Source organism: Chiloscyllium plagiosum, chromosome 22 (assembly GCF_004010195.1).
Source record: "Chiloscyllium plagiosum isolate BGI_BamShark_2017 chromosome 22, ASM401019v2, whole genome shotgun sequence".
Classification (NCBI taxonomy): Eukaryota; Metazoa; Chordata; class Chondrichthyes; order Orectolobiformes; family Hemiscylliidae; genus Chiloscyllium; species Chiloscyllium plagiosum.
This window is the reverse complement of record NC_057731.1, coordinates 12,133,728-12,144,943: the sequence shown is the minus strand read 5'-3', so window position 1 is coordinate 12,144,943 and position 11,216 is coordinate 12,133,728. Positions and strand designations below refer to the sequence as shown.

At 36.5% G+C, this 11,216-nt stretch overlaps 1 protein-coding gene across 1 annotated transcript in view; it reads right to left on the bottom strand.

Annotated features, from left to right (window-relative positions):
• ptenb (phosphatase and tensin homolog B) overlaps positions 1–11,216 on the bottom strand; it is a 154,961-nt gene that overhangs the window by 32,051 nt on the left and 111,694 nt on the right. Inside the window, exons 4-5 of the mRNA XM_043712395.1 lie at positions 3,762–3,805; positions 2,861–3,099 (exon numbers count right to left, since the gene is read on the bottom strand). Coding sequence (XP_043568330.1) covers positions 2,861–3,099; positions 3,762–3,805 — 283 coding nt within the window. The remainder of the gene's footprint in view (positions 1–2,860; positions 3,100–3,761; positions 3,806–11,216) is intronic.

The window sequence follows — 11,216 nt, the reverse complement described above, 5'->3', positions numbered from 1 at the left end:
CTCATCACCTCAGGAGATCTCCCATCCACAGCTTCCAACCTCATAGTCCGGGAACCCCGCACTGCCCGGTTCTTCCTCCTTCTCCTCCCTGATCTAGCACCTTCATCTCCTCCCCCACTGACCTATTGTACTCTATGCTACTCTATCCCCACCCCCACCCTCCTCTAGCTTATCTCTCCACGCTTCAGGCTCTCTGCCTTTATTCCTGATGAAGGGCTTTTGCCCAAAACGTCGATTTCGAAGCTCCTCAGATGCTGCCTGAATTGCTGTGCTCTTCCAGCACCACTGATCCTTGAAGCCCCACTACCTGACTCAAAGGCTTATGCAAATAATAGAACCATGCTGACATTGTGGGGTTTCCTTGTGAATTAACAGTATTAAACCACACATGGGGTAGTGATCTGGTGTGTAAACTGCCATCTTGAATACTTTTGATGACAGCAATGGAGAGAACAAAAGCATTCGACACCAGTTTAAAAATAGAACACACTGGTGAATTTTCCATAGCTATGTCATTGAAAATCAAACTAGTAGTTGGCTAGTTCCTGACTGACCCCAAGTACCCAATACACCCTTTATTACCAAACTAACGAACGAGCAAAATAGATCAATCAGTGAATGTTAACACAGACTTTGGATGATATTTCTTAACAACTAATTCATTATCTAAACGGGGTTTGCTCAAATGCACATGCTAACTGCATTATGAGATCCTGCACCTGAGAATCCTCACAACTAGAACTGCTTGCCAGAAAATGAAGGGGACAAACATTGAAAGTTAACTAACAAAGAAAGCAGAGACTTATATTGGGCAATATAATTGAAAATGACCAATGATTTATAACCTTAAATTTAATAACCAGGAGTTGACTTTTGCTGGTGATTAGGACAATGTCCATATTTCACAGGCTAATTGAGAAGTTCAGAATTAAGCCATTACCAATAAAGTGACACAGAAACTTTGCAACAGTCTTGAGAAGCACAAACCTTGGTAATACTAGAGGAAGATCAAGTGTTGCATTGTGGGATACTCAACTGACAATGCCCAACTGGCACTGAGTGACTAACTTTTTATCTGAGGGATAAACAAATGGAAAACTTAATTTAAAAAAAGGTGCCATTTAATAAATTTTCAGAGAAGTACAATGCATTTTGGTACAAAAGGATAAAGAAAGACGATTTTTAAAAAGGAACAATTTTAAAAGGGGTACAGCAGCAGTAGGAATTGTATGAACGTGCACACAGATCATTCAAAGTGGTAATGCAGTTCTACAAAGTAGTCCAGGTTTCATATTTAGGGAGAGTACAAAAGTACAGATACTATGATAAACTGGTAAATTGCATCCAGTTCTGACACCACAACTAAGGAATTATGTGAAGGCAATAGAGCGGGCACAGAAACAGATTTATAAGAATAGTTCAAGGGATAAGAAACTTAAGTTATATAGATATATTGAAGAAATTGGGCTGTTCTTTTTGGAGAAGAGCTGATTTAAGATTTGACATGATTTCAATACAGCGAAAGGTCAGTCAAAGGTAGATAAGGAGACAATGTTTCCCTTAAGGGAAGGATCGAGAATGAGGGACCCTAATTTAAGGTAAATACCAAAAGAAGCAAAGTGACAAGAGGCTAAACTTTCTTTAAAACACACAGATGGTTAAGTTCTGGAATGTACTGTTTGACAGAATGACCGAGGCGGATTTGATAGAGGTCATCAAAAGAGAATTAAATAATGACCTGAAGAGGAAAAATAAGAAGTGCAGGGCAATGGAACTGGCTGAGAGTGGCAATGGATACAGCATATTCTGAGCTATAACAATTCTTTGAATAATTTACACAGGGGTGTATCAAAGACAGACAAAAGCAAGAAAACCAAACAAAAAACATGGAAATGGTTTAAAATAAGAGAAGGGACAAGTCTACAAAAAGAGAATGCAAAGACATAAAAGGAAAACTAAAGAAAATATAGATAAAAAAGGGAAAATTAACAAGGGGAGTGGCCCTTTTAACTTTCCATTTAATTCACTATTAAAATGAACATAAGTTTACAGGAGAGCACGGATAGAAAATAGAAAAAAACACAAAAGATTAGATACCTCTATGAACTTGCCTTTCAATACTACTTTCTATCAAACAAACATGGTTAACCATTCAAGATTAGGTACAAATTAAAGCACAACTTCAATTCTAATCAGAAGACGCCAATTTCAAAGTAGGTATTCACAAAATGGATAGTCCTGTAATGGAACAATATGAACTTAGTAATATTACTAAGTTGTTGATTCTCCAATATAAACAAGGAATCCAAGATTCTAAAATAGGCTAATTCAATTTATGTAAAATTACTTTTCTTCAGTTGTAAAAAAAAACCAAATCATTTCCAAATTACAATTCACTGTTGTTTTGTTACTGAATAAACATGTGACAAAATTACAACTCAAATCCTGTTTTGGCAGTGCAGTACCAGAAACAGCCAAACATTCATGCGGATACAGCTATTTAACATGTTCTATGCAAAGGATGATAAGATTGGCATGAACAATATACATTTAATACTTGATAGTCTGCAAACATTTCAACCATTTTATTTCACTAACACTAAGAATTTTCAAAATAATAAACTTGGTAAGTTTTATTTCAAACCTGCTTTAAAATACCCTTGAAATTACAAAAATTAATTCTCAATTTTAAATTAATTCAATGCAAAGCATTTCAAATCTTTTTCCAATGTTCTGGATCTTATTTTTCTTAAAGATACACATGAGCATTAGCATATTACTTATTCTTTCAGTGTTCCAACAAAATACTTCACTGACGAATTTATTTCGTATTGTTTAGAAATAAAACATTTTCACTGACCTTCTTATCTATAGTCCTTGCTTGGCCATAGAATTCTAGGGCTTCTTGTGCTTTTAGAAATTTGCCACGGTGAAGCAAATAAGCACAGATCATTACTCCTGTCCGTCCTTTTCCAGCTTTGCAATGGATTGCTGCAACGTTATTATCATCTTCACTCAACCAGAGGTCTAGATCTTCACAAAATGGCTTAATGAGTTCTAGCTGTGGTGGATTATGGTCTTCAAAGGGATATTGTGCGACTAAAAGGAAAAGAAAATAAATTCATTCAGAAATCTGAGCAAACTATCATTTTTATATTTTTATCTACATTTCATCGATATGAAATAAAATATCACAATGTTGACCAAGATCCGTCCAAGATTCAACTCTAACAAACCCAACTGAAAGGCTTATGGGATTATTTTAACTTTCATCAAATGTAAATTGTGGTTTACAAGAATATCTGTCAAAACAAAAGAATATAACACCATTCAGTTGTTAATATACTGTAGTTAAGATATATCGGTGCTATTTTAGCTCTTCTGTCAACAAATTTAACTCATTTCTCATGCCTTTAGCACATAAAGGTGAAAGTGACATACTTCTTGTAACAAAAAAAACTCAGGCCAACTTTCCAGTGCACACCAGACACTTTGCATCCGACCTATTAAGAGTATTGTACTATTGTTGCATCATTTATTAAGTTATAAAGTAAACAGAACATCACAACTCTTGCTACATTTCTTCTCCCAGCCTATGGAAAAACACTGAAATGTATATCAACTACTTTCATTAGATCCCAAATATCAGCAAGCTTTATTCTGTCTTTTAATACTGACACAATACTAATTTAGCAAATGATACATAATACTTCATGACTGAACCTCATTATTGGCATGCCTACCTCCAATAGTTAACCCACCTCTGCAATTAAATTTGTTAGCATCATAATGTCTCTCTGCACATCTGCAAGGGAAAGTAGAAAAGAAAATTAATTCTCATGTACAAACAGGATAGATTAAACACTAGTTTGCCACACTACAAGATATGCTTCTTACGCAGACAAAATAAACATACAGCAAACCACACAGATAACAATGTATCCTATAGACAACTTAGGAGATTTACTCCGAATACATCATTTTAATGTAGTCTGACAATTGATCTTCCTAGAGATTTTTAAGGACTTCAACATCCATTCAAAATATGTAGTTTCCTATAACTGCAATACAAGGTAAATAACCTGCTTTGTTGCAGAATGCATAAAAGTATAGATTTATGAAGCAAAATTGAATTTTATACTTGATGAGAAATAAACCAAATGTTTGTGAATGACCTTCAGCAACTGCAGAATGCCCAAAATCTGGTGGACAAGATATTAAGACCAACGCCATTCCCCATTATTTTTGTGCATATTCAACATTTTCAAACAAGGCCAGGTGCACAATTAAACACAATATTGAAAATTTGCTATCACAATGAACTACCCAGTTAGCTTTACAAAAAAGGCATTTGCTGTGCAGCTTCTCATCCAAATACTTTAACAGTGGGTAGTTTCTATACTTGCCAGGTAGTTATAAAGGACACAAGAAAACTGTTAAGTCATCTCAAGTCGAAATCCTCTTAACAACATCATAAAGTTTAAATAATACTATTCAACCATTCTAGTACTGAAAATTAACTGATCCAGGTGTCCAGTCTCATTGCTTCCAGTTTCAAGTGCTGTTAGAGACTTATGTTTTGTTATTCAGGAGTAAATGAGCAGCAACTTCTGGTGACTAAACACACAATAAAAAGCCAGAAGTCAGGAATTTCAAATCGCCCTGATTCTCCAGAATTTTCATCACATTGGCACCTCATTTCACAGACCTGGTACTAAATATGTGCAATGATATGTAGTTGAGGTAATTTTATGATGGCCACGAAACAACTCAAAAAAAGTGAGGGCTTTCCAATCCAGTTGAAGTAAACTTTTCATTGTGGAGTAATGGCAAGCAATCTCTCTGGCACAGAAATTTAACTTCTATAAATGGTGCCTTACTTTTTTTCGATTTTAATCACTGTAGGAGGTATTTGAAAAACGAACTTACTTTATGTCCTCTGTCATTAAGATATAGCTGCTTAAAGTGCGATAAATCATATTGCATAACTGGCAAGATGACTTTAAGGTTCTCCTCTTTTCAGATTTTTCTTTTCAGCTCTCAACAACTGCGTTCAAAATTATTAAGTTTGGTTAAAGTGAGTACTGAGAAGGTCTATTTCCACTTGTGGAGAAGTCATAATCTAGGCTTTGTAAATGTAAAACAATCTCTAATCAATTTAATACACAATTCAGAAGAAAGGTCTTTGTCAAAGAGAATGGTTAAACTATGAAATTTCCTACCACTTAAGAGTAGCCAAATATGATCAGATGAGTAAAGTGGAGAATAAACACCAGATTAGTTTGACCGCATGGCCTGTTCTTTCTTTTTAAAGACCTAAAATATTTTCCAGTATAAAGTCAGTCTCAACTGTACAAATGCTTCTTTTTAGTTCCATTTATGAATTAAAATACCAATTTATTAACTGGTTTATATTTATCTTCTCCAATATTTAGATCTTCAAGCATCACATACAATTCCACAGCTCAAAAGTTAATTAGATATTATATCCACAAAGTCTACTGATGTAACATGGTAACTAGTATCTAGTTCATAAGTAAACTGGTTCAGCATCACACAAAAGACACTTTATCTACTCCACTAAAGAGTTATCTGTCTTTGATGTGGCAAGGACGGTAATTCAAGCTGAGACCCATAAACAATCTTTATAAATAAATATGGACGAGTAATGAACAACGTGCACCTACCAATGGTACAACAATGTGGAAAGAGCTAAACATAGTACATAAGTTTATTCAACTAATACAACAAAGAATCCCAAGAAAAAGAGGAGGAGGAGGAGGGTAATATTCCATCAAGATGGAATACAGAACATTTGCTAGTATAGTTAAAAAAGTTACCTTTAGGTTTGAAAACAACAAATGTTGGAGATCACAGCGGGTCAGATCACATCATTGCGAGACAGCAAACTAACATTTTGACTCTAAATGATTCTCCATCAAATCATGCATGGATGCTATCTGATTTGCTGTGATCTCCAGCATTTGTTGTTTTCAGTAAAGATTTCAGCATCAGCAGTAATTTGTTCTTACCTTTCGGTTTGTTAGCTGAACAAAATTACAGTTCTGCAGAATTCAGGAAAGTATCTAACCTTCAGCTCTTCAAATCTTTGATAACAAAAACTCAAGATCTCAATTTTAAAAATTTCAAGTAATTTGTCCTTCATTATGTGGCCAATCTATTTCATTCTTTTAATTGTTCTGCCAACAGTTTAAACTTCTCTTTTTCAGTTATTTCTACAGAAGATGCCTTCATCTTGTGGATTAAGACAGGATATAGTAACATGAAAATCAACCAGCAATCTAAAATAAAAGTGTCTTGTGACACAGTGTTAATGCCCCTACCACTGGCTCAGTCGCCTAGATTTAAATCCCACCTGCTCCAGGTATGTGTTAAAACAGTCTGAAGAGGTTGATTATAAAAACCAAGAGCAAAACACCAATACTGAGCACAATCTCAACATTTCATATTCATAGGTTTATGCATTTGCACCTCAACCTTTCAGTATATTTGTTCCTAAATTTGAAAGATAAAAATAGAATTAGATGTTTTTCTGTTGTTGGGTGCTTTACTTCCGTAGCTACTATGGTGACAGATGCTTGTCAAATAAATATATTTCAGCAAAGTCCATTTACCTTAGTGAACCAATGTGAGGTTCTTTCCCCCGACAAAAACACGCTCCCATAACCACATCTGCAGTAATTCAGCAACGTTTGATTGGATCATATTGTAAGAACAATCTAAAACTAGCCCCCACAGGTTTGTTCTGCCTTCCTCTGCTTCAAATACATTAGGAGAAAGTGAGGACTGCAGATGCTGGAGATCAGAGCTGAAAATGTGTTGCTGGAAAAGCGCAGCAGGTCAGGCAGCATCCAAGGAGCAGGAGAATCGATGTTTCGGACATGCGCCCTTCTTCAGGAATGAGGAAAGTGTGCCAAGCAGGCTAAGATAAAATGTAGGGAGGAGGGACTTGGGGGAGGGGCGTTGGAAATGCGATAGGTGGAAGGTGGTTAAGGTGAGGGTGAAAAGGTGAGGGGTGATAGGCTGGAGTGGGGGTGAGGGCAGAGAGGTCAAGAAGATGATTGCAGGTTAGGAAGGTGGTGCTGAGTTCGAGGATTGGGACTAAGAGAAGGTGGGGGGGGTGAAATGAGGAAACTGGAGAAATCTGAGTTCATCCCTTGTGGTTGGAGGGTTCCTAGGCGGAAGATGAGGCGCTCTTCCTCCAGCCGTCGTGTTGCTATGTGTTCAAATATATTATCCAAGTTTCCCTGTAAATGAGCAACAGTCTCAGCTGCTGGCTATAATAGAGTATTCCTGGTTCCCATATTTCTGTATGTCAACAAATTTCCCTCGCCGCTTTCCTTTCATGATGACTTCAAATTGATGATTCTGTGTCACTGGTATTGAAACCCAAAAGAAAATACTGCTCCATTTATCCCATAAATCAACTGTAAACAATGTGAAACTAATGACTTCCATTCTGCATGTTTCAGAGGCATGGAAAACTAAGGAAAGAACACCCAACATACCATAACATAGGGCTTTTCTTTATCCAAACGTGTATAATATTGTTAAGCATGGTTATACTTAACTTCCTAAAGAGTTTGCTGGTAAATTAATTTGTGCAGTAATATAGAAAGTAAACAGAACAGCCCATGACTTCCTTATTAACACAACAGATTACACATTCCCTACATCAGATACAAAGCAAGGGTTTGGATAAAAATGAACACATGAACATAGCTCTAACACGCAACTAAATAACACTATTTCAGTCTAGAAATCACACCAATATTGTGCAGACAAGTGCCCAATTCTTATGCTGTAAGTACACCTACAGTGCTGCGAAGGAAAACATTCCAAGATATTGACTCAGCACAATGGAGTGATATATTCCCCAGTCAGATAGTATGCTACATTGAGGGGAACTTTCAGGTTTTGGTGCCTTCATGCATCTATACCTTGAGTAATTCTTCTGGGTGGTGGTAGTCAGGGCTTTAGAAGCTAATGTTGAAGGAATCTTGACAAATCTCTGCAGTACATCTTATAAATGGTGCACAATGCTATATCAGTAACTTCTCAGCTGCTAAGCAATGTCTTGAATGAATGTGGAGCCTGTACGTTGATGGGAGCTCTTCTCACCCAAACAAGTTGGTAAATTTCATCATACTCCTGACTTCTGTCCTGAAGACGATGAACAGATTTTTTGGGGAGTCATTTGGTGCTCACTGCACAAATCCCAGCCTCTGTGTTACACTTTGGCTACTCCAACTAAGTTTTCATTAAATAGTAATTTTTAAAACATTGAATTTGGGAACCTCATTATCATGCCTTTGAATTACAAGGGGATATGGATTAGATTGATTCTTGCTGGAGATGGTCAAACGTGACAGTTATGTGGTATCAATGTTACATGCCACTCATTAGCCAAAGTCGGAATGTTGAGGAAATCGTTCCATATGCAGACAAAAATTGCTTGATCACCTGAGCAGTCACAAATAAGTCTGAACACTATAATCGCCAGCAAACATGTCCATTTCAGACTATAAAATGGAGGAAAGATCATTGATGAATCAGAAAGTTGTTTGCACCTAACATTATCCTGGGGAAATCCTTCAAAAATATCCTAGACCCAAGATGATGGCCTTGAATAACCACAACAACAGATGCTGACCTCTCATCAGAACTGGTCAATTTTAGAAAAGTGGTGAAAAAAAGGACAAAGGAAAGGTTTCTTATTGGCTGGAAGACAGCAGAGCTTGAATGACAAATGGGTGGTGATGGAGGGGCAGAGGCAGTAGCCAAGTTCAGAGAGGTTCAGCATAACAAGATGGGAGAATTACTGGAAGCTTGGGTCCTGCTTGTAAAGCAGAAGGGTCTTTCCCATCTATTCGCTCTATGCTCCTCTCTGACCTATCGCCTTCTCCCCCATCTTCATCTACCTGTTGCATTCTCAGTTACCTTTCTCCCCAATCCCATCCCTCCTCCACTTTATCTGCCAGCTCCCCCAGCCCATACGCCTCATGCCTGATGAAGGGCTCATGCCCAAAATGTTGATTCTCCTGCTACTTGGATGCTGCCTGACCTGCTGTGCTTTTCCAACACTACACTCAACTCTTGCTTGTAAAACTGAATAAGTGTCCCTAAAAGGAACCATCTAAAGTAGGGCTAACAACATTTGAGCAACAAATGTTGCATACTAAATTGAACAAAGGACATGGATATCACTGTTTCACATGGAAGCAGAGTTTGGGGCCATGGATGATGAGGAGAGAGCAGTTAACAAGGTAGGTGTTTTTTCTCTGCACTTGCATGGGAAAAAAAAAACATGAAAAGGGAGTAAATGACAAAAAGTCTAGGGTATTTCTCATGGCATCTCCCTGTCCATGGACCCCTGCAGTGGTTAAATGAATATCAACACTAGCTCAAGGAACAGCACCTCAAATTTCAATTAGACACTTCAGTCTTTTGGACTCAATGAGTTCAACAATTTCAGACTGTAATCTCAGCCTCTCTGTTTCCTTATTCTTTAGAAAATTCACTTCTCTCATTATTTTTCTTCATTTTGCTTTTATAAGGGAGATTTCATCATTTTGCTCTCAACAAATTTTCCTGATACAGCTTTTGTTTCTTTCCTTGTCCCATCAAAGCTAAAAGCTTCGTACCAACAATTCTTTGAACATTTAATCTCTCCTGTATTCCAGTCTGTCAGAGACACACTGTTGTCTTTCCACCTTACCTGCTTAAAATCCATTATATTTCTGACTTTTCCCAGTTCTTGTGAAAATTCCCAATTTAAAACATGATTCTGGTTTCTCTCACCAGATGTTGCCTGACTTACTGAGCATTTCCAGCATTTTCTGTTTTCACTTCTGATTGTTCCCTGTAAAGTTCCTAAATCAACCTCGAGATATTATAAATTTATCTAGCATGTAATTTGATTTATTGGCCTTGGCTTAGACCCTTCATCCAGTAAATGTAAAGTCATCTATTTTGTAAAGGGTATCAGTTAAATAACTGAAGTATTACGATTCAAGACAGGAATTTATTGATTTATCAGAATTTATTAATTTATCAGAACGAACTCTATCAATCCAAAGTGCAGAACCCTGTATGCTAAATGGTGGTACTTAAATCAGCTGTCACTGACAATCAAATACCATTCCTCAAAGTATCTTAAGAATAAGTTATTAACAGCTGAAAAACAAGGCTACATTGTACAATGGTAGTCTTTCTGGAACTAATCTGCTCCAGTGGAAAAGAATGTATGCAACAAGGCACAATATTCATTCCCTCATCCCCAAATCTTTACTCTTACATCATCAGATCTCTATGGCTACTTAGCCACAATCAAAAACTCTTGAAGAAAATGTTAAACACTAACTGTAATATGCCCTGCAAAGCTATATTCTCACTCTAATCAATTTGCAGTAATAGCAGTCAATCTGAGACATTAGTTAAACCCAACGTTTACAAATGGGCAAAAAACAAAGTGAAAAAGGAGCAAATTCAGCTTTATATATGTAACCGGTGTGAAATGAAAAAAAGATTATAAAATATCATGCATAATTTTGCTTCTAATGCATTTTTACATAGATAAAGTGTGACTATCAGATTGTGGTAATTGTATAATTACAGCTGCTTTTACACCAAGTATTATGTTGAATATATTCTACATTGGAAATGAAATTAGATAGATTGAAAATAATACAACGTCCATAACATTGCTCTGGGTGAATGATAAATATCCGTTTAGAATAACACTAAAAAAAAACTTGTTAGGTTATGAAGATAACTAGTTTAAATTTGTTAGTACAGAGCACTTTGAGGTGTGACTCCTTAGTTAAACATTCTCCCGCATCTTCAATTCTTTTTTTCCTATTAAGTTGCTGGAAATATTTTACACCGATGACATTTTGCTTTGGACCTAGTCACCAATTTGAATAATGGGCTAAATAGAATATACTTAAAGTGGATGACTGATTTGGAACAACTCAAGACAGGATATCTGAAGCACTGATTGAAAAAAAGGTGTTTAGGTACCTTACCTCACTTCTTTTGCTAATGAAACAAATCAGTCGCACCTTAAATTATCTCCAAGCTATATATGCCAAATTTCTACTCACAGAACTTAAACAGTCCTTATTTTATAAACGAAATGTGTAAAACTCTCATCCTCTCAAAACGTCAACCCCAACTGGTTCTATAAATTGCAA